Consider the following 24,485-nt stretch of genomic DNA (forward strand, 5'->3'; position numbering starts at 1 on the left):
TACTAGTTAAATTTACTAAATCTGAACAGCTCAAATGAAGAGTAATAACAAACCTTTAGAGAAATGAACGGGGGATTTTTTATAATCTTTTTAATATGCTCCACTGAAAAAAGCAATTAAATTATTTTAAAAGATTAAATTATTGACGTGGAGACTTTAGGAATTAGGTGATGTAAACAGAACAAATGACAATATTCGTTAAAATAGTGCAGTTTTATTATTTATAAGTCACAGATAAAACACAGGATAAAAAAGTTAATATCAAGTTTACCTTGGTTTCAAACAGACTCCTGACCCACATGCTATCGGACATCCAGTCAACTCTACCATTCAAACAGTGCAAACATATTCAAATAAAAATGCTATCTAAAAAAGAAAATTACAAATAAAACAATAAAAAAGAAAAACAAGAGAGTAAAGTGCACGGTTTAAGAAAACAGCTCCCTTGTTTGCATTGCTACCTGAAAGATCCTGAACACAATCTGACACACTCGCTCACGACAGCCTTCATTCACAGCTACAGTAGCAAAATAGCTGCAAACTTAGCTTAGACTTCACTGAATGAAACTTTAAAAGAAACGTTTAATGCAGTCTGGTAAACAGTAATGGTCACATTGTGTTGTACAAAACGGTCACTGTCTTTTTCTTGTCCATTGCCTTGCGGAAACGGCGAACGGGGTGAGTCTTTGCATACTGTCGTGTCGACATGGAAACGTTAGGCTGGATGATGGTGGGTTCAGAACGTCCGGACCCAACCGCCTGACTCTGCTCCGGGCATGAGGGCGAAAGGTGGGTGGAGTCTTCAGTCCAGCTTTTCTCCATTACCTGGACAGCAGACTCAGGAGAAGGGGGAGCCTGAGGTAGAACGCGTTGCTTCTTGTGGACATCATCATGGCTGTGAGTGAGTGGCAGAGAGTCCAGTGTGGATAAAAAACAAGAGGTCTGAGAAAAGCCTGCTGCAGAAGGCTGGAAGTCCCAGTCGCTCAGATCACGAGTAGAGAGCTCCAGCCGGTCCAGTTTAGCGAGCGATGCGGAGCGTTTCATGAGGGATGGAGGAGTGAGACCGGCCTGTCTGATGCGGGCCTCGATTTCCATGGCCCTTTGCCACACCGCAGACGCTTTGGAATCTAAAGCACGCTGCTCTCCTTGTATACAGTTTCTATGACCTTGAGGTATCTGCTTGTCTTCAGATTGTCCTACACAGACCCCCAGACCACCAGCCTCGTATAAAAAAGCCTGGAGCTCTCGAAGTGTCTCCTGAATCACCTGTAATTCCTCATTGCTACACGCCAGTCGACCTGGAGGCTTTAAAGTGTCATCAACATCCGTCTCCAACTCGGTCACACCCTCAAGCCACAAGAGACAGGAAGAGGCAGAACTGGGATTCAAGGTGATCGGGTCTGTCTCCACAGAAACGCTGCCTTCCAGATACACAGAGAAGGAAGGATCATGAATTACACCGGAATCCTCATCATCGAGCACTTTGGTGCGGAATTTTTCATTTGCAGGCTTTTGGTGCTCAGTACAGGTTGAGTTCACACTGTCCTCTGGCGGGCTGGAGTAGGACTGCGGCTCTGGAGAGTCCACACATGGGGAGGGAAGAGTGGAGCGAGGAAGGTCTTGACCCTGACGCAGTATTAGTTCTAGCTGCTCGGTAGCCCGCCGCACAGATCCTGAGGGCCTGTCGGAGGGGGAATGAGGGACTGAAGCAGTTTCCTCATCCTCCTCAGGTGTTTCGGTTTGATGAGGGTTAAGTGGCGGGCTGCAGGTGTGCGATATGGATTCCAGTTCGGTAACTATATGACGCACAGACACGCTATTGTCATGGTGAGGAGGGTGGGGCTCTGCATCACTATTGGTCTCAGAGTGGGCGTGGCACTAGAAACAAAGAACATTATGAAAGTGAATATTTTCTTAATACAAATTAAATTGCTTTATTTCCCTTACATTTAATTTATGCATTTGGTAGACGCGTTTATCCAAAGCGACTTACTTTGGATTATAGTCTACATTTGCTTTAAGTATGTGCAATCCCCTGGGATCGATTTATTAATATTTTATATTTGCTTTTTATTTTTTATTTCAGTAACTTCCTCATTATTTTTTGGTATATTTTGCAGTGAATTTATTTCAATTTTATTATATAACTTTTTTAGTTTTCATTTATTTTCAGTTGATAATTTTGGTGTTTAAATTTAAAGTGACCCAATAATGAAAAGTCTTTCATCATTTACTCACCCTCTTGTCATTTCAAATCTGTATAAATGACTTTCTTCTGCAGAACACAGAAGATATTTTGAAAAATGTTCTTAACTGACACCCATTCACTCGCATGGTTTTGTGTCCATGCAATAGAAGTGAATGGGTGCCGGAACTATTCGGTTACCAACAGTCTTCAAAATATCTTCTTTTGTGTTCTGCAGAAGAAAGTCATACAGGTTTGAAATGACAATAGGGTGATCAAATGATGACATCATTTTCATTTTTGGGTGAACTATCCCTTTAAACAGTCAACATTAATCGTTTTTTTTATTTATATGTTTACTTTGTTTCACATATATTTCAGTTTCATGGATTTGGAACAACATGAGGGTAAATGTCAGATTAAAAAACATTCCACTACTACCTGCAACTCTAATTCAAAAGGAGGCAGTGTTGCAATGACATCACTTGCCCACACGTACTCTGCCAACATGCATAGTTCCTTTAACGGAGTCATTCCCATTAATGTTTCATAATGCTAATTTATCTTCTGTGACCAAACGGCAATAATACAGACATGTATTTGAAGCGTTTGCCAAATCTTACCTCATCAGCTTCCTCACTGAGGCCTACCGAGGGTGGAGTGCATCTGGAGTGAAGTGGACGCACATGGGCCGGTTCAGAGATCGAGCGAGGCTGACCGTCCTGCGACAGACACAGGAACTTCTCTCTGGCACTAAAGAAGTCAATGCTATCTGTGCTAAGGTTAGATGCAGCAGCATTCTCTGAGCTGTCTGCAACGTTCGGGTTGTTGTCATCATCGCTGGAGCGGAGTTCGAGTACCGCAGGGGATTCTGAGGGGCTGTCAGCCTCAGGCGTGCTTAAAGACGACAGATGCCCCTCATCATTGCTGATAGCGTCCAGACACAGTTTAAATTTTTGCGACACAGTGGTTTCCAACACATGATAAGAGTCGTTTTGATCGGCTGTGTCTGGGGACAGCTCAACACAGTCTGTTTTTGGCTCAGGCACATGGTGAGACGACTGGACGCCGAGGTCTGGAGTTATTTCGCCGCCCTCTTCAGGAGAAGGGGCGGATATACGAAGAGAGGGTGGGGGGTGAAGACTGGTGACAGGCTCAGGCACTTCAACTCTTAAATGAGAGTTCTTTGCCATATTCTGTTCAGGCACCACTGTGGCCGCCCGCTGTCTGCGACGAGGCAGGAGGAAGGTGTCCTCGTGAGGCAACTCAGAGGTTAGATGGTGAGAGAGCTTGGATGTTTCATCTGTGGTAGGGTGTGGAGATTTAGGGTAAGTATTGTCCATGACAGGCTGTGGGTTGGTTAAGGACTCTAGCACATCGATGCCCAGCATCTGCTGGAGTGAAGGAGCACCGTTGTTGTTGTTATGAGGGTCAGAGCGGTCCAGTGGTCGTGGTGCCTTGCAGAGCAGCTCGTGACCTTCTGACAAATCGCTGTCTGAGTGAGAACGCCACAGCTTATTATGCCTCTGTTTGCTAAAGAAAAAAAAACAAAGAGGATGAGAGGAGAGCCATGGGAACATTAAGTTTGGGTGAATGGCTTAGGGTGGTAAGCTATCTTTCGTCAAAAGCACATAGAGCTTGGGGTGTGTGAATGAAAATACAGACATGAAAGCAAAGTATGACAGTGAAAGCTGCGCAACAAAAGGAATGCGGAGAGACAGCTATTCCAACTTAACATGCATCAGATCACAATAGCGATGAAACGTAATGCCATTGTATTGAAATTCACAAGCATTTACTCAACTCTAACCACGTCTACCTTTTTTTAAGAGCACAGGTATTACACGTGATCCAGAGTCAATGTGTGTCAGTAAGGCTATTCTTCAGCTCTTCATTCAAAAGGAGGTGTGGGGGATAAAAAGACAGTTTCATAACCGTTGTGTCTCAATGTGTGGTCTGTACCTGGCCAGTAGGATACCCTGGTACTCCTCCAGCTGTTTCATGAAAGACGGGTTGGGTTTGGTGACGGTGCGGCGCTCTTTCACATGGTCGAAGGCATGCTCTAGATCCCAGCCGTACTCCTTCATGGCGTACGCAATCACGGTGGAAGCAGAACGGCTCACTCCCATCTTACAGTGAACTAGACACTTGACTCCAGCTTTTCTGCAGCACAACAATTTAATAAACTGCCATTAAAGCACATTTTGTCCATGAAATACACTTTGGCACCAAGTATAATACAATTATTCGATATTTCTATTTCAAACAGAACGTAAAAACAAATAATTTAAAGCGAGTCATGCTTTTATTGACCTAAGTAACATTTGTTCTTTGGAATTGAAATCAATATTGCGAACTTCCAATTCAAAGGTATTGGAATCAACTGATAATTTTGGCATCTAATACTTACTTGGCTTTAGAAATGAACTTATAAGTATCGTTCCAGTTCTCCAAGAGATTTGTGGCCTCCTCGTCATATACTCGGATGTTATGGTACTCGAAAAGCCCAGGGAAGAAATTATCAATCTCCCGTGTAACGTTCAGGATGTAACGTACTCTGAGGAAATAGAGGAGTGGTCAAATAAACAAAGACTGCATGCAGCTGAGCGGATGTATTCATTTAAAGAAAGAGAGAGAGAGGCCTGGGATAACGGTGACGCTTACCCACTGCTTTGAAGCTCCTCAAGGTTAGAGGCATTCCATTCTGAACCCTTGAAAGACAGTCGGAAAACAACCATCCCAGTTAATACTTCTTAAGACTGAAGCAGATTCTACAGTTCTTCGTATAATCAGCCAAAGTGTTATAGAAGAGAAGGTGAAAGACTGACCAGATAAACATGATCGAATATCTCAGTGGGGCTGTCCATCTGTCCCAGGATGATGATCATCTCATTATCGATAAACTCCTTGAACTCCCGCAGGTTGCAGACCATTTGCATCTCCAGCTCTGTGCGGATCTGAAGACAAACATTGTTATCTAAAAGCTGCTTAAGGATGTGACCAAATATTCACGGAATAGACATCAAATGCTTAAAATTATAAATAAACTACTGCAATGCCATACTGATTGAACGCTTTTCTGAATATTAGATGTGAATGTTTTTCTATCACTGTGTGATATCACTTTTCCAGTTACCGAATCTGCTTGTACACATTAAGATTGAATGGTTTGCACTGAAAATACCTGCAATGACTTAATATTGTACACAGAGATGTTTGTACCTCTTTCGAAGTGATGTTTTCCAGGTCCTTCTGCATCATAATCTCCCTCAGACGTGCCTTTATGAGCCTCTCTGTCCGCTCCCTCTCGGTTGGCCTGTACACATAAAATCCAAACTTTTTTAGTCTTTCTTCTTGTAAAGCTGCTTTGAAACAATGCAACATTGTAAAATGTGCTATATAAATAAAATTGTATTTAAGTTTCATCAGACACACGCTTATGGCCTGAAGTTAACTTCCAGTTTGTCTAGTGGCTAATAATAAAAGCATTTATGTATAATTTTATCTATAGTAATAGTATATTGTATAATAATTGTGTTAACAAAACAATTTGTTGTATTCTCTTGTATATTATTTTATTAAATAAACAATTTGTTGAATGGGTAGTGTAACTTTGTCGCATTTAAGTAAGGGTTCTTTTTATGATGTTGCTTTGAAACAGTCTATAGCTTTCCTGTACCTTAACTAGTACAACACGCTTCTAGCATCTGCCAGGTCATTCAATTCTTAGAGAATAAACATACACAAACATGAAGAGCTTGAATATTGTCACCTTTTGGACAAAAGCATCTTGCAAATGCATAAATGTACATATAGTTTGATGTCAATGAGAGGTGTAGCCACCTTTCACATGATTATTTGCATGTCTTTTGTCAGAGTAGAATCAGACCAAAACCAAAGAACAAAGTCAAAAGCCAAAATCCAATCCAAGAAAAGACACAGCACATTTGAATTGTAATGGTACATTGCGTCATCCCCGGGCCTCCTCAGATGGGTTCACCCTTGGACAAGTGTTTTTTCACTGATAGCAACACAAGCCCTCATTGCCCCCAGAATCACTACCAGTAACCTTAAAAACACAGCTAAATGTAGGTCAACACCCTCAGCTGCAGAGTGAGTGTGTGCGTGAGGAGTGATGTGTTCAACAATAAACAAACTCCATTATGGACAGAATGTTGTGAACATAGAAGAAAGTGAGGTAAGTAAACAATGATCGAATTGGGATTTTAATTCTCTTCCATCCAAATTTGCTTAACCGGTTACTCAGAGAAGCTGCCAGTGGGCACCCTTCCAAAAGTATCGCTCGACAGGGTCACTCTCTCCAGTGTCTACGACAAGCAGCCTCCTCCTCAAGCTTGCTTTTTTGAGCCACCTGTCTCCATCTATCTACCTATCCGTCTCGTCCATTTTTCCAACTGTAAATCAACTCATCTCAGCATAGGGCTATTTAAAGTAACCAGCCTCAGCCATGCCTGTTCAAGACAAAAACACACACACACGTGGTAACGTCTCCGGCTGCGGGAAATTCCCCTGCACATTAAACGACTGCCCAAGTTAAATTTCGGAAGCAAGACATCATCTGACTGTCGATTTTTAGATAGGACTAAGGAGTTAGTCGTATCTACTTGATTTGGCAAGAACACATGGATCTATTATTGGAATGCATGTTCTTTGTGTTGCCTCTCGCTCCTTGACCTATGAGATCGAACCGGGAGCTTTCATCACACCGATTAGATGTTTATGTATACAAACACTGGAGTTCACCCCTATTGACTATGTTTCATAAACAACTATCAACTTTGACCTAATACAAAAAGCACATGAGCGCAATAACAAATTGGAAATTGACCCATATACCACGTTACTGATGCAAAACAAAAAAGTGAGAACAACATTCAAACTGTATGTGGGTGTGGGTTACTTACACATCGGTGAAGAGCACGGGCGAGTCTGCCCGGTGTGACTGCACGTCTTGCATGGCGTTCCACTCATTAATGTAATGCTGGTCAGATGTCATACAGGTCTGATAGTAGCTGACCCAGGTGAGGAAGAGACTGCCTGGATAGTAGTTATGACATCGGGCCACTTCGCACACCTTATGCAGGGATTGCAAGGCTGACCTGCGAGAGTGCAGTACATTAAGGGTTAATAACATAAAAAGGTTTCCTGTTATTACTTAAAAATGTGGACACTTACCACATGGCCTGCACTGAAACTGGTTTGAAGACGTGAACTCTATTAACAGTGGACACACTGAAGCCCCTATTGTGAAAGAATAGCAACCTTCAAGACACGCAAGATCATTTTGAAATAAGGAAATAGTTCATGTGTGTGATGTGCCTCACCCATCTCCATCCAAGTGTATAAGCGTATCGCTCCACAAGGGTAAGACCAGCCCAATTGTGCATATGCTGCGGGAAACGCATCATTATAAGTTATGAGCACCAAAGTCTACACCAAAACATGTCTCCTATTAAATCATTTGCAATACTGACCGATCTGAATCGCTGAAGTCCATTCCCAACACCACGCTCTCTTCTGTGTCCTGTTTCCCGTTGGTGGAGACAATCACCATGTAGCGGGTACGCTGGAGGTATGCGATCTCCAACCGGACAGCCTGTGAGGAAAAAAGAAACATGAAAATTTAGCTTTCACCTGTCAACTGTATGTTTAATGAAAGGTCTTAGTGATGATGGTTACCAGGCGGATGGTGTCTTCAGGGCGTAGCAGGGTGAACATGGTCTGCAAATGCTGCTGAAGGTCACCTTAAGAGGAACCAGAAGCAACCATAAACCAAACACAAAGTGTGTGACATTTGCATACATCAGCTAAGACAGAGTCACTCTCGCTTCCTCTAAAACAGGTTCTGTGTCTGGTCTGTTGGATTAGCTTGGGGTTTATAAATCATGAACAGAAATAGTAAGAAATATACATACAGATGGAGATTTAAAAACAGACATTGTTAACACAACCGTTATACAAATACAATGGCTCAAAGAGAATCTCACCATGCAAGCCTAACTTTAAAGGATAGGACTATTCCCCCAAAATAATAATTTCATCGTTTTACCAACATTCTTCAAAATATCTTCTTTTGTGTTCTGCAGCAGAAAGAGAGTCCTTAAGGTTTGAAATGACAAGATGGCAAATACATTTTTGGGTGAACTATCCCATTAATGTATTCATTTCATTGCATGCAAAATATTGCGCATGCAAAAAAACAATACTAGACTTTTTCTCAGAACAAACTTCCCTTTTTTTATTCCTTTAAACACTTTTGTAATACCTTTACGCAATGGTACGATGCATCTCACTAATAGACCGCTGAAATCAATGCTGTCTATGTGCAAGCGCAGCGGTATGTCTATCAACAAGCATGTGCATGCGCATACACAGCATTCTTTAACACGATCAATGTCCTTCAGCTCAAGGACAGGCCCCTGCATTGCCATATCCAACAGCTTAATGCTATAAAAACACAACACTAAGCATTGCAGAGAGCTTTTCCCACATTTGGTGTGTGTGTGTTCTGTACCTGTGTGTTTGTTACGCCGCTGTGTGATGCAGGGTACCGAAGAAGGGGAGGAGCAATTTCCCCGTGGGAGGAAGAGGGCGGCGCCTTTCACAGTTAAGAAGTTCTCGCTGATGCTGAGAAAAACAACAATGAACGTGAGACCGTAAACATGCATATCAAACCTTAGGTTCTTCGCCACAAAAATTTAAAACAGATGTACTTCCCGACTGCAGGTTCAATCACAGTTTGAAGTTGATATTTTGGTGCAAACCATATACTATCAGTACATAAAGAGGCTCTCAGATACACTTTCAACTGAGTGATGGACCTCGGGCTAGGACACATAAGTGTGTGAGAAACACTGTTTACAGACATCGCCATAGCAACACTGTTATTAAGCCTCTGCCGGGCAGAGGCCACGGCCATTCTGATAAACAAAGCTGGGAAATGTGTGACCTGTAACAGCTTTTGCTTCAATGCACTACCTGCAACTCCACACTTCCAGGAACAGACGGTTTTCTGATCTAAATCACAGGTTACTGCATTTTATGGCACAGACTTTGGACTTTCCGCTTATAACTCCTAAAATCCCTCTGACTGAGGAATCTGGGTAATTTTGCGGAAATGCGAGCCCTCCGTCCCCGGAGCTTCGGGAAAGGAAGGATTGCGGAATATAAGGGAACGCGAGAAGCCCGGGATAGTCACGCCCCAAAAAAAAGAAAAGAAAACAAAAACATCGGGTTCGGCTGATCTCATTTCCCAAAACCCAGTCACCCCCTGACCCAGCGGTTTCCTCTTTCTTTTAGTCTCTCTCTCTCATTTGACTCCCTTTATCTCATACTCCCTCACTTGTATAATGCATGATGGAGGATTTGAGGAGAGGACTGGAACGGTTTTACAGATATAAAGTACTCTATGAAATTTGCATATGCTTTTGGAGACCCCTCACCTATCAGTACATGAGAGCAAATGAACAGCAGGCTGATGCAGATTTACGACTTATTTTACACTTCTAAAAATAAACAGCAGGATGAGATTGCTGTCTATCTTTTACAGTGTTGGGAGCCTCATATGACTGCATGACAGCTGGATGAGTTTTTCTGGATGAGAGAACAAAGCATGCAAACTGATGGATTTCAAGGTTGCAATATTCAAAGATTTTGCATTTGGTGCTGGGTTGTTGCAAAAAAAATAACAACAACAATCATGCTGAACCTTTTTTTAACCATCAGATTTTAACAAACTTTTTTGGTGCACATAATACACCACATCGTTTCATGAAGACACACGCACAACTGACAGCAATTAGTATAAAATGCCGCCTGCCTAGCGCTGAAACATTTTGCATCGTGGGTGCAGACATCATTTCAATCATGTGCCATGAATATGACCCGCAGGCCACGGCAGGCTGGTTGTAGCACAAGCAGCGCAGTGTCTGTACAAGGAGCAACCAGAGGGCTTCAAGGACTGTATGGCACAATTTCCACCCACCGGAATTTCACAGAAGCAGATATGTAAAGGCTCACACATACACACCACGACAAAAACTGATGGGTCAGACAGAGAGAGCAAGACAGGGAGCGAGAGAGAGAAAAGAGTGTGGGTGGGTCATCTTTTGGCACGCGTCAGTGGACCGTACTTGTTAGGGCACAGACACAATCGTCGCTATGTTAGGCACCTTTTAGAGCCGCGCACCAAGCCCAAAGCTGCCTGACCCCCATCTGTCCCTGGCCATATTAGTCAGTCTCTCACTAGGGAAGGGATAAATATAGGCCCGTGCTGAAGGCCTGATATGCAGAGAGAGTGGGAGATGCCATTCTGTCACCTTCCGAGATACAAATTAGGCCCCTTGATGCTTATAAGGAAACATGCAGGAAGAAAATGTCAAAAAGGGAGCAAAAGATGGAGAGGCAGGCCTGGAAATCATGGAAAAAAATGAAGATAAAACAATGAATTTTCACACTGCAGGCTAAATTTTTAAAATTTGAAATATTTCACCGGCAAAATGAAATTACCCCATGTCTTACCCTCAAGGCATCCTAACAGAATACGAGTTTCTTCTTCAAAAACAATGCAATCAGAGTTATATTACCGCGTATCCTTTTACTTCCAAGCGGTAGAATGGGGGCAATTTTTTGAAGCTCCAAAAAGTGCATCCATCGATCAAAGAATGACTCGACATGGCTCCGGAGGGATAACGGAAGCTAGACATCAACGTTAATAGCGCTGTCATTGTGGATATTTCTCTTAAACAAACATCTACTCGCTTCAGAAGACGTTTGTTAAGGTGTTAAAAACAAAGGCAGTGACGCTGCACGTTTCAACAAAACACAGTACTTCCTTCTGGTAAGACACACCTGCAATTTCCCAGGTTAATCGTTAAAGCTTGCTGACAAACATATACCTATTCTTAGTCGCTCTGTTTGCCTATTGGCAGTGTTTACAGAATAACGGAAATTGGTACAGTACATTGTGAGATATAAGCATTGGGTTACAGCTCACTGGAAATCTGTTGTTGATACTGTGTCAGGTGTGACTAGGTGTAAGAAAAATCCACCCTGTGATCAAGTCTTTCCTAATTGAAGTCTAATAAACGTCTACACATTCCTCTACATGTGGAAGAAAACGGATCATGACAACGTCAGGTGAACGCTTAGACTAAAAACAGAGCTGTACACAACCATTCTGTGCACTCAAACATAAAATAAATGCAGTCGAATGCCTAAACCTAAACATTTCCCACTATGCTGAGATGTACAGTAAACTGATTTGGTTCATGTTGTTCATCGAGTTCGGAGACATGCAAAAGCTGTGGCTGAAACCAAAGGTGCCCACAAACAAATGAGGGAAAATTTTAAGACCTTATGAATAACTCACTTTAAAGTGTAAATCTTTAAGTCTAGCAAGCATAAAGGCGGAGCTGAACCTTTCGATTCAAGTTTTCATATTGATCAATATTAACCAAGACTAAACGTCTTGTTTTGCACACAAAGATATCACATCATGGCTAGAGAGAATGATGCATGATAGCATATTATTCCTAAATGTACAAGTAATACGTTTCGTGTCAAACACTTTGCTTTTAGTGGTTGACACAGCCACTGTATTTAAAACAGCAAATTTTCTGCCAAATTACAATTAAAAACAACTATTCTAAAATAACTCACTTCTTCAAGAAACAGTTTTCTATTTTCACAAAGTACAAAAAATACACTTAAATAAAAAAGCATCCCCCAACATATTCGCCAAAACAACAAAAGTGTCACTTGGTAGGGTTAACATGACTTTATATGGTTATTGCAGAAAAGTGGGGGTAAGGTTGATCCGACTCATCGGTTAAAATCGTGGACAGGTAGGTGAATCACCTCTCACACCTGTCACATCTCACACCCCACGCAGGCTTGAGAAACATCAGATTTTACCGTCACTACATTCACTTCCCTTTCAATAAACACTTAAGTAACGTTACCTGTTTCATAAGAATGAAACGCATGACGGCTTTCCTCATAAACGCCGTTATTAATAAACACAATAAACAGAGATTTTCACTTACAGCTGGTTGATCTGGTTTTGAGAAGCGACTGCGTTGTCGGAGAAGTACGGCATGATTTTTGCCCCGCAACAGGAGCAGTATCCCCGGGTGGAGGAGCTCTCCGTTACCGCCACACTGTCAAGGGTCATGACGGAGGATCAGAAAACCGGGCACTGCCGCCGGATATCCTCAACTAGACCACTCACTCCTCCACATCCATGATGCCTCCACCCGTTGAATAAAAACAACGAACGGGGTGACGACGCTCACAAACTCGAGCTCGGTTGCCCAAAACCGGCTAAAAATGTTGTCCGGGTTGCTAAAACGGATTTAAGACCAAAATACTCCGAGGCTTTAAACGACCCCAACGTGCCCTTAAAATAGCGTAATAGTTAACGTATGCTAATAATTAAGCGAATAAAACATACAAACAAAAAGCCACATTTCTTAAATGCGACAAAAACACCAATAAACATGTAATTATATTATATAAAAGAAAAGAGTTCTTTTAAATTTGATCCAGGCATGTGCCGCAACCCTCTCCAAACTCTCACAACCAAGTTTTACATGCCTGAGGAGCGGAGCGGCGCAGTCCGCACTAATGCTTGAACGGAGGGAAGGCGGAGCCGCAGACATGTACTTCCGGAAGAGGAATCACTGCAGGGCTCTACCGACGAACGACACTTCAGACACCAGCTCAGCGACACCAAAAGCGGCCGCGGAATGTAACTACAGACTGCTGTTTCCATGGAGGAGCTATGAATAGCGGAGGCTTTAAAAGAACTACGGTAAAAAAAGTTGCAAGGTTTAAAACAGCTAACGTACTGCTGGTGTACTGAATATCATAAAAACATATGCAGGTTCACTCTTTACATCAAAATTGAAAGTGAATAAAAACACAAATTGTAACATTTAAAACATGTAAATATTAAAATTATAATTGCAATAAACTTGTTTTGCATTACGGTAATGAGAATCTGTTCTTAATATGTGTTCTTAATTATGACCAGTCTGGTGTGATTCACCCGTGTTGAGATTTATAATCGAATCCCTCCGTCAATTGAGGCTTCCCAGGGTGGACGGACATTGACTACTCCAGGCCTCAGAAACAAGCACAGAAATCAAAACAAAACCTTTGTTGTAACACAAAGTAGCACAGACGTTTAAAAGCAGGTTTTGAAGCATCAGTAGCGTCATATGGACTCATAAGAAGGGAAACATGAAAGGGTTTAATAATAAAGCCACAAACAATAGAAAAGGGGGACACGGGATGGCATTTATTCTTAAACATATTCATCAAAAAGAAACCAACACTTATGCAAATCCGAGCATATGACTTTGCCTGTGACCAATACTTGTTGACAACAAGGAACTGGACACTTAAAATAGATAATTGATAACCTTTACAAAATGATAAACTGGTCCATCCTGACGTACTAGAAGGAAATGATTTTTTATTAAATTATTAAAAGCGGCACTTTCTAACTTTTTAATGAAGCACAAGAACATTTACACAGTATGGAAATTTTTTTTATTTGTTATTTTTATATTAAAAATACTACTTTTTATTACGCTCAGGCACAGTTAAAAGATTGTCATGACAGTAGCCAATGGCAAAGATTATGGCAACTGCACCTGTAAGCAGAACAACATTACGGGTGAATAAATGATGAATATAGTGCTCCGGAGGTTGACGTCACGCAATCCGAACTCTGCCATTTTGGCAGGCAATCAGAGAGCATCGGTATTGACAGTGGTCAAACAATAACATGACTGTTTACACTTAACAAATCATACTATTTAACATGGTGGACAGCTGCTGTGCACCAGGATGCCAGAACGGGCAGGGGAAAGCAATCATTTGCTCATATTCCTAAGGATCCAGAATCCCTGATAGACCATTCAATGGTTAACTGCAATAAAACGTGCTCACCAACACATGTCAACGCTAACGTTATCTCTTCCTCTCTGTCGTTATGCTGCCAAATCCGAAACAAGACACATAAGAGCAGCACTCGCCTAGTCCAGCTGTGCAATCGCAGTGGACTCCTGACACAACCCCATCGTGTCTGACCACCACCCATGCCTTCAATGGAGGGTATTTTCGTTTTTTGGGAATGTTTAACCTACAAGATCAATGATACAGCTATGCTGGCTTCAAACAAGGACAGCTAGGATCGATAATGTTAGCTAACAACACAGTTGACTTACCCTTCCAATGACGAACAAATTGGGAGAAATTGGTGAATGGCTCACATTATGCCATTTAAACTGTTTGTTTAGAGATTCCTCGACATAGGCAAAAACAGCTGTTTGTAAAAATTAAGCTAAACGTGTTTCAATTTAATCTAGAAGGACAGATCTGCTACACACACGAATGCATGTTGCAGACATGGGCTTTCTCACTACAAAATGTTTACGTTCCAATACATCACATGCTGCTTTCCTCTCCGTGCATTCTTCCATCTGAAGCCTTATCAAAAACACACCCAGCTAGTTATCACACAAGGTTGTGTAAGCTACTTTGTGTTTATATCTGAGTTTTCCCCATTAAGACCTTCTGACTTGGCAGGTAATATGAGCTGTTGCCATGTTGTTTACAAAAACGTTAGTCCTTGTTGCTCAATGGCTGCTGTCTTCCATGCAATGTCCTGGAAAAGGTCACTAGTGCTTTATGGATGCTCCCTTCATTACCCCCATTTCACAACCGCACTGTTCTAAAAGGCCAGCTGTTTCCTATACTGAGAGCCGGGAATGTGTCTGATAGCAATTCTTTACAACATCAAAAAAGTTAGCCAGCAAATTCTGTCTGTGAAACTGCGGTTTGAGTTATATTTGTTGAAGATTTACCTCCGACATGTTTTATATAGTGCATAACCATAAGCAGTATCCCATTTATATTACCCACTGAAGTAAATACATCACTTAAGTTTAATTTTCCATAAAGACATCAATAAAGTACTTTTTTTATCGATATTGGTAGACACAAGCCAAAAAAGTATTAACTGCAAAAGATAATAAGTTAGGCAAGTTTGGCATCTTTAAAAAATTCACTGTTATATAAAGTTTTCATTAAATAAGTTACATAACAAATAAATACATTAGTATATCATAAACAGTAAGAAGATATTTTAAAGAATGGTTGAAACCGAACAACAGTGGTACCGAATCACTTCTATTGTATTGAAACAAAACAACTCTTCCTTTGTTCGGTTACCAGCATCCTCCAAAATATCTTCTTTTGTGTTCTGCAGAAGAAAGAAAGCCATTAGGCTTTTAGTCATTTGTGGCTAATCCCTTTAATATACTGTATGAATAAACACTGATGGAGCACCAAACATGTGATAAAACTAGACAAAATAAGATACTCTGGCGTGCACCGGCTTGCTTTGCTTGATTCGCCCAGCCCTGCGAGAAACCGGCTTCCAACGTTATCCACATTCATACACATATAAAGTAAATAGGAAAATATCTCTGTATGTACTCCAGAATAACCTGCTGAGGCACACCGTTGCGCACAGGACATTATTATTTTATGCTAGATGTATTTTCCTCATTATGTTTTTTGGTGCTTGTATTTCCTGCTCTGTCATGTAACCGTCCTCTTCTTCAGACGAATTTGAGCTGTTGGAACAAGGCCAGTGCATAAAGCAAGCTAAGAACGAATAGTCTCATAATAAACACAATAAATGTGCTGCAGGCCTGCTTTGGCTTAATAGTGCTATAAAAAGTCAATAAATGCAAACAATGATGATCATGGTAGTGTTGGTCAAATCACTGTTAGTCATTAACTTTTCTCTGAGCATGTGTCTTGCAGTCCATTTTAAACTGCCTCTGAAATACTACATTACACATAAGGGCTATAGCGAAATTATCATAATATATCAGATGTGCATATCACAATGGTTTGTAGATCAATTATTTTAATACTTCAAAATGTTATGTAGTCCAAGGTTTAGGTCCATGCAGATGGCAAGGATCAGAAAGAATGTGAAAAATGTTTGTTATATACATATTTGTTTTTTATATTATAAAACCGCTCAAACTTTTGCGTCAAGTATTATTTTATACACAGTCCCCCCATTTTCAGGGGCTCAAATGTAATTGGACAAATTAATATAATTGTACATAAAATGTACATTTTCAATATTTTGTTGAGAATCCTTTGCAGGCAATGACTGCCTGAATTCTAGAGCCCATGGACATTACCAAAGACTGGGTTTCCTGCTTTGTGATGCTTTGCCAGGCCTTAACTGCAGCTGTCTTCAATTGTTGTTTGTTTGTGGGTCTTTCTGCCTTTAGTTTTGTCTTTAGCAAGTGAAATGCATGCTTGATCGGGTTGAGATCAGGTGATTGACTGATCAGGTGAATATTCCACTTCTTATCTTTAAAAAACTCCTGGGTTGCTTTTGCAGTTTGTTTTGGATCATTGTCCATCTGTACCGTGAAGCGCCGTCCAATCAACTTTGCTGCATTCGGCTTAATCTGGGCAGACAGTATATTCCTATACACTTCAGAATGCATCCGGCTGCTTCTGTCACATCATCAATAAACACCAGTGCATGCCCATGCCATCACACTGTCTCCACCATGTTTTACAGATGAAGTAGTATGCTTTGGATCATGAGCTGTCCCAAGCCTTCTCCATACAGGCTTTTTTAGGTGTTTTAGGTTCTATTCTTGATGCTTGTTAATGGTTTGCACCTTGTGATGAACCCTCTGTATTTGCTCTGGTGGAGTCTTCTCTTGATTGTAGACTTTGACAATGACACTCCTACCTCCTGGAGAGTCTCCTTCAGTTGTGAATGGGTTTTTCTTTACCAAGTAGAGAATCCTGCGATCATCAACCACTGTTGTCTTCTGTGGACGTCCAAGCCTTTTTATGTTGCTGAGCTCACCAGTGCATTCTTTTTTTTCTCAGATTGTACCAAACAGTTGATTTGGTCACTCCTAATGTTCCGGCTATCTCTCTGATGGATTTGTTTTGTTTTTTAAGCCTAATGATGGCCTGTTTGACCTGCATGTTGTGCTCCTTTGAACGCATGATGAAGGTTCACAGCAATAGATTCAAAATGCAAATTCCACACTTAGAATCAACTTCATACCTTTTACCTGCTTAATTGATGAAGAAATAACGAAGGAATAGCCCACAGCTGTCCATAAAACAGCTTTTGATTCAATTGTCCAATTACTTTTGGTCCTTTGAAAAAGGTAGCTACTCTCAATAGCTGTAATTCCTAAACCCTTCTTCCAATTTGGATGTAAATACGCTCAAATTAAACCAGAGAGTGTGCACATATCCATTATATCACTATAACTTGAATAGGTTTAGGTAAAAACCTAACAAAAAATAAAAAATTGTGCCTGTGTCCAAATATATATGGACCGAACTGTATATAGTAAGGTGCAAAACAGCAAATCTACTGCTTTAAGCAATGCACCAAAACAGTGTTTGCAGACTTTATAGCAGTACTGTGAGTATTGCCGATTCCCTCCTCGCCCCCTAGTAAGTGGTCATGCACGGAATAATACATGTTTAATTTAGCCAGAACGTTACGTAATCCAGGGTCAGGTTGTTGTGTCAAGGTTGGGGTGCTGGTACCAGCTAAGGGAGTTAAGAGTAAAATAAAAACACACACAAAGAAAAGTGTGACATCATAAAGAAATGACATCATAGTAACAATAGGATTACCTAACATGCCCTGTAATTGAGGCCATGTGTGGCAATGCATTCTGAGCGCCAACTTCTGCGGTACCTTGTAAGCGCGACCTAAGGGTTTTACTTTTTGTCTTGGATACTGCAAAAACAAAAGCCTGACATCATGCAAGACCCTTGAAGAGGTTCCAACTCTGGCAGCGGGAAACCAAACGGCATAGCGTAACTATTGATCAGTTACCCAGCCAGTATTGTTATGATTCAAGTTAGACCGCAGTCTGAACTCTTTCTAGGTCCTAATAGACAGTAATTGACACGTAACAGTAGCAGAAAGCATAAACTATAAAACATAAATGTGACGATTGGATGGAAAGTGTTCCTGACAGGAATGGTGAGACCAAATCAGTCAACCCAAAACAAAGACAAAACACACAATTATGATGTCACTACCTGCGTATATTCTAATGCATCAGATTCAACAAACAGATAGTCATGTAAATATTGTACATGTCAAATACTGAACTAGTTTGCATGGTCACGCACACAAGGTAGTATCAAGTTCTGTTCTGGTTTAACTGATATAATTGATAATACCAAACTAATATTAATTACCCTTATATCCAAACTCGTTCTGATAAGATATGAATTGTGGCATCATCTAAAATCACAGTTGACAAAGAGTTCTGCAGATATGTTTCCTTTCCTTCATATGTGGCTAAATTAAAAGTATTGTGGTAAAAAAAACAGTAACCTATTCTGAGCTTGAAACAAACATGTTCAAAAACATTTAAACTCTGAAAGACTTCAGATTCAGTCATGTACTGTTCCAAAAACTCCCTCTGGTGGTTCAATCAGAGACGTGTGTTTTTTTAAACATGTTGATGGATTAACTGGCAAGAGGAGACATGCTTATGGACGTACCTCCTGGGCTGAGAGCGCCGATCATCTTCACCACTGCCCTCCTCCTAAAGAAAGAAAATTGAGACATGATGGTAATAATTTACAGTAACATTATTTAATGTTTCTGAAACTGAAATCCTGCAATTTCTGAACTAACAAGTGATAAGTGACGTGTATACGTGTATGTCACTATAATCCTATCTTTCAAATACATAATTGTATATACACATTAAACTCTTTTCAGATCGTTTCTACAACCCTTCACATCTAAAAAAAATATAAACAGGGCACGATTACAATACAGATTAACCTAAATGCAAAAACAATTGACATTGGTAAAGGCATGAGGATGAGGATGGACTGGACACCTAATACACATCATCAGTCAATAAAATAGACTGGGATGTTTAATCAAAACACCTTCTCCATCTGCAATCTCATTATAGAAGAGGATATTTGTCTTTTTACCGATGATGTGTCAAGCCTGCTTATCTTTAAAGGACTGCAGGCGGCACATATAGCTACATTTTCTAATGTCTGCTATCGTGATTATGGACCTTTTTCACTTTTCCGTTTGCGATTTACCATGACTTCCATTGAAGCTGTATAAGAAACACCCTCGGATTTGCTTTAACTATTTTTTTGACAATAATAATATACAGACATGTGTTCACCTAAACAAAAAAAATTCATAATGTACACGCTCTCAAGTCATTCCAAACTTGTCTGACTTTCTTTCTTAAGCAGAACACAAAAGAAAATATTTTGAAGAATGATGTCAACTAAACAACATTGGACCCCATTGACTTCCATTGTTTGGACACAAAACTATTGAGACATTTCTTAAAATACCTTATTTTGTGTTTCACAGAAGAAAGAGTTATATATACATGTTTTGAATGACATGAGGGTGAATAAATCATGACAGAATTTTAGTTTTTGGGTGAACTATCCTTTTAAAATTCACAAGATTACTCACATGGGTCTCAGTGGTGTCACATGACAAGCAGTTTGTTATAAGGAAAATAATAAGGCCATTTTATTTAAATAATCTGATTTTCAAATTGGTTACGGTTCTTACAAGGTCGATCTGGGACTCATGCTGAAAAACACTGCTTACATTCTCCTGTATGGGGCATGTTTTAAATGTTTTGCAACCCTTAACATGGATTTCAGTGTAACAAGACAAGCGCTGAAATATTGAGTTTGTCATGGGGTTTGACCATCAGCTGGGAGTTATGATTAGAATAACATACTTCAGTTCCAATAAAGTGAATTTAAATGCGCCCGATGACCCGATCTCCCAAGGCACACATTCTACACAACAGCACACACTGCAAGAAATACTGTATCCAACAATGCAACGCACTTAGCTTGATCATACATCTCCAGTGGAACAAACATCAGGTTTATTTTACAAATGGTGAACCTGGCGGCACTCACTTAATATGCAACTAAGTTTGGTCATCGACATAAAAAACTGTTACAAATAATATTTCAAAGATAGTATGCAGTACAAGCGTTTTCTATTTCAAAGACATAAACAAAGCACATTAACCCATATGTGTGAATGTGAACCCATAAAACCGAGAGTTCTACTGAGACTTCCAAAATTTCTCAATATTAGAATTTGGAGTGTGTCTTACTGTCACTACATTTACATTAAGTCACTAACAAGTAAGCCCTTGTTCTTCATAAGACATGACAAAACGTACTTAACCTACTTTTTATGTCATCATCAAGTGTATTTAGCTGAAAAATGTGGTTCAATAAAAGTGACTGAAAACGATATATGATTTTATTTCATTTGTTTAAACTGTTTATACTATCGAGTCCGACTGGTTCACCTGCTATTTTATAAAAAAGTAATATTCAGTATAGGCTGGTGTCCTATTCATGAATTTTTCAGAAGGCACATGTGAAAGATGTGACAGTTTATGGTCTGCCTGCCAAACAGAGACCCACATTGTGTGAGGTACACAGAAGTATTCAGAAAACCTGCGGCATTCGTCAGGAACAAGGAAGTGGTGGAAACCCACGGGCTTTCTTTATCAAATTGCAACTATAGATGCAGTTGGAACAAAAAGTGACGAACAGTTCAAACAATCCACATAAAAGAAATATGTCCAGTTTTAAGTTACAATTGAGGCAGTTGGCAAGCTTACACGCATTAAACATCCGATTTAAATATTGTGTAAACAAAACATTTGCTTGTTGAGTTAACAAGAAATATCTAAGTCTGCTGTATTATTACAAACTTTATCAAATTATATAACAAAATAACAGATTGGTAACGTTACTAAAGCAGCTAGCAACTAGCCTGCATGCAGGCAACTTACAAAACGGCTAAATGAGTTATCATTCTAGACAGATTTTCACAATGTAACGTCTTGGTGGTAAACATAACATTTATACACATCGAACATAATCGTACGTAACATTATTTATTTAACTATGATACAACGTCGTCGGCTAGTTCTGATAAAGTGCTTGTCTAACAGCGTTGATAAGCTCATATCGGTCTGCGCATGCGCAAACGGAATGAACACCCGAACCGCTGCTGCTACCGTTCAGAAAGGCATACAATAAAAAACTGGTAAAATAATAAAGGAACCTACCGACACACATGGGCTGGAGGTTGTACTGGGTGTTGGCGACCGTTGTACTGTGACCAGCGCCATTCAATGTCCAGGAAGAAAAGATGAAAGGGAAAACAGCAGCTAAACTCACATAATTTGGAGCGTTAGGTCAGAGGAAGATGTGCATCGTCTTCGAGGTCGCTCACTTCTCCTGTTGGCTCTGCGCATGCGCGATGCGTCCCAGCTGTCAAACCACGGACAATAACTTAATAAAAGGGATTCGATATATTTCCGTGTCTCTAATGTATTTTAAACGACGCGTTGCTATGTCCGTATTGTCATTGCTGCACGTTTTATAACTGCCAGCTTAATCTTCTAAGGCAAGATGTTTTGCATACATAATGTTCATGTTCATAATGTTGACGTTCACTTGAAATGAACTGATGACATGAAAGATAGACATTTATATTGAACACTGCTCTAAATGTAAACCTGAACAATATGTGAATACCTCATCATTACACGAAGCTGTATTCAAGGAGACAGTAAACAATCCACACCCACAATGACTGATGTTAAGGTCACGTTTCAATGGGTGTTGTCATCTCTCCCTAACCTCCCTCATTAACACATGTAACCTGTTCCCCAGTCACAACAACTGCCATTATAAACCTGAAAACAACACTACTAATTGTGGGTTGCTGTATGACGAGAAAGTTTCCTAAGCTCTGAACATAAACACAAAGACTGTCAACAACACAAATAATGCATGCTATGACTTTGGATAATTAAGTTTGATGTTGATCATAGGATGTAGCCAAAAGACAAGCAAATTGTAAATTTATTGGTTTTACCAATTTTAAGTGTATCAAAGTGTATATTTATTTTATGTAGACTTCATTGGTAATAGATTTTTAAAACATACATGCATCAAGCAAAAATAATGTAATGTCTAAGAAATAACATTACTGTTACATCAACAAATTTAAATCACATTTATTAATATGCCGATTTTTCAAAATGTGATTTCAAAGCTACTTTGCAGTACACACAAAGCCCACAGCCTTCAATCAATGCAGATTCAGTCTAGTCTGCCAGAGAGAAGCAGCAATCATAACAAAATTCAATGCACATTGATTAGACATGAAAGATAACAGAAGGTTGTGTGTGTGTTGGGGTACACATAATAAATTATTTATCCGGGCGCTTTGACAGCGATTGATATATTCATCACTCAACCTTACTACATGGTCAAAAACATTATTGATTATTTAACGCACTATTGCAGATCTTTTTTTATTTTAGGCACTTTTTAATCAAATCCATTTTCCTGTTAAAAATTCACAGCAACACAAAACACATTGTTTCAGACTCTTCTGATCCGGGTCAACTGAAGCGTATAAGGTTTGTCTCTGATTTTGTCTGATATCACAACTGAGATGCAGTCTGATATGGAAGACCATATCACTGTCTCGAAGTGTGTGGATTAGCAGGGAGCAAAGGAAAATAAGATTGAGATTAGGGGATACAGGCTGTCAGGGTTTAACACAGACAGACAACAGGAGCAAAAGCAGTCATGGTTTTTAATGAAAGCACAGCGCAAAGACGGTGAAAGGATGTTGGGGTGGTGATCGAGTACGAAAAATCTTCCCTCTCAGACAATTTAAAGCAAAACACATTATAAAAAGACTAGTTATTTGGCATACTTTAGATACAGTGTGTATAATATAAATGGAGCGACAGTCAGCACCTGCCTCAATATTTTTGTAACAGTTATGTTAATCAGTTCCACTAGTGTTAAATGCCATATAATCTCATTTGAGACCAGAGATCTGGTCTTCCATGTTAAAATGACATGGCAACACGACAACCACCTGATTAAGAAAACAGTAAAATGCTCACATTCACAGTGCAATTGTCCACCTAGTGGTTTTTTTCTGGAATCACAACATTGGGGTTAAAGTGATAGTACTAGAATTCTATCATTATTTACTGACCCTCTTGTCATTTCAAGCCTGCGTGACCGCAACAAAGAAGAAAATACTTTGAAGAATGTTGTTAGCTGGTCCTCATTCACTTGCAATGTTTGTGCATCCATTAAATAGTAGCACATGGGAGCCAGTATTGTTCCTTTGCTTCCTTCAAAATATCTTCTTTTGTATTTTGTGGAAGAAAGAGTCATACAGGGTTATAATGACAAGAGGCCGGGTGAGTAAATGATGAAAGAATTTTCAGTTGTGTGTGAACCGTCACTTTACAGTTCCATCTCTGCATACAAATATGTAATTTCCTACTGCCTATAATTTCCCCAATGCCCGTATAAATCCACATTAAGGACAGAATAACTGAATTACCAGGGCTAGCACTATAGTAGAGTAATGCTGATGGGATTGAATGAGCATCAACTGGAGGATTTTCTAAGGCACAGTCCGTTCTGCCACGAGTAGAGCAAATTGGAGTTCCCCTTGGTGATACACACCCGAAAGTCATTTATATGAAACCAACCATTATCTAAAAGGGTACACATATTGCTCTTGTAATTTCTGGTTAAACACAAGTAAAATAACTGTGATCACAGCACCATTTTCACACATAATTTCACAGCTGGAACATTTCTTTTATGTTTGATCTACAGAAAGACTTCTGTCAGGAAATTCTGTTGTCAGTCAGTGAGAGGTGTTCTTCACTCCGGTTTCTTCTCAGGCATCGTGCTGTAGCGCCCGGCGGCGTGTAAACAACTGCTGCAACCACGACGATCAAAACGACGATCAACAAACTCACTCCAACCGTCAGACCTGTGAAATCATATAGTTATTAGATGTATTATAGACGTACTTTACTGATGGCTGAAAGTTCAACTTTAGTGAGTGTGTGAGTGAAATGTTTCAGCACATGTGACACGCGAGAAGCCTTCGTGACTACGACTATACTTCATAATCGTCTAATAACAGTGTATTTAAGTATAGTCATATTTATTAATTAAAGCACGTCCGATATTCTTTACCCTTTTGTTGTTGGCCAATGACGCTCGCGAACCTTTCCATGATCTCGAAGAGGAATCCAGCTTTTGGAGTTAATGGAGTTCCTTCTGTCGGGCGTCACGTGACATGACATGACGT

The 24,485-nt window shown here is 40.1% G+C and overlaps 1 protein-coding gene and 1 long non-coding RNA gene across 3 annotated transcripts; both read right to left on the reverse strand.

The window, feature by feature from the left end:
* Positions 1-196: 196 nt before the first annotated feature.
* On the reverse strand, positions 197-21,606 carry ssh2a (slingshot protein phosphatase 2a). Of its 2 annotated transcripts, XM_079482074.1 has the most exons (15): positions 21,406-21,606; positions 18,809-18,852; positions 8,721-8,833; positions 7,886-7,950; positions 7,681-7,802; positions 7,531-7,596; positions 7,382-7,447; positions 7,111-7,305; positions 5,408-5,501; positions 5,014-5,142; positions 4,850-4,896; positions 4,596-4,742; positions 4,148-4,348; positions 2,809-3,718; positions 197-1,878 (listed from the first exon to the last, which is right to left on the reverse strand). In XM_079482074.1, the coding sequence occupies exons 1-15, from the start codon at positions 21,466-21,468 to the stop codon at positions 610-612; spliced, it is 3,531 nt and encodes a 1,176-aa protein (XP_079338200.1). In that variant the 5' UTR covers positions 21,469-21,606; the 3' UTR covers positions 197-609. The 2 variants fall into 2 exon arrangements, with proteins under 2 accessions (XP_079338200.1, XP_079338199.1); XM_079482073.1 differs by lacking the exons at positions 18,809-18,852; positions 21,406-21,606 and adding an exon at positions 12,253-12,980.
* Positions 21,607-22,931: 1,325 nt separating this feature from the next.
* Positions 22,932-24,485, reverse strand: LOC306908140. The gene is made up of 2 exons (XR_013787973.1): positions 24,371-24,485; positions 22,932-24,161 (listed from the first exon to the last, which is right to left on the reverse strand). It is a non-coding gene; the product is annotated as an uncharacterized lncRNA (long non-coding RNA).

This window comes from Barbatula barbatula (assembly GCF_947034865.1).
Source record: "Barbatula barbatula genome assembly, chromosome: 19".
Taxonomy (NCBI): Eukaryota; Metazoa; Chordata; class Actinopteri; order Cypriniformes; family Nemacheilidae; genus Barbatula; species Barbatula barbatula.

What these genes read in the sequence shown, in the direction of transcription:
- ssh2a (XM_079482073.1), bottom strand. Translation starts at nt 12,380, where the DNA reads ATGACCCTTGACAGTGTGGCGGTAACGGAGAGCTCCTCCACCCGGGGA. An exon ending in CAAAACCAGATCAACCAGCT is followed by an intron (nt 8,834 to 12,252) that starts GTAAGTGAAAAT and finishes TGTTTTTCTCAG; the next exon opens with CATCAGCGAGAACTTCTTAA. An exon ending in GCGGCGTAACAAACACACAG is followed by an intron (nt 7,951 to 8,720) that starts GTACAGAACACA and finishes GTTCCTCTTAAG; the next exon opens with GTGACCTTCAGCAGCATTTG.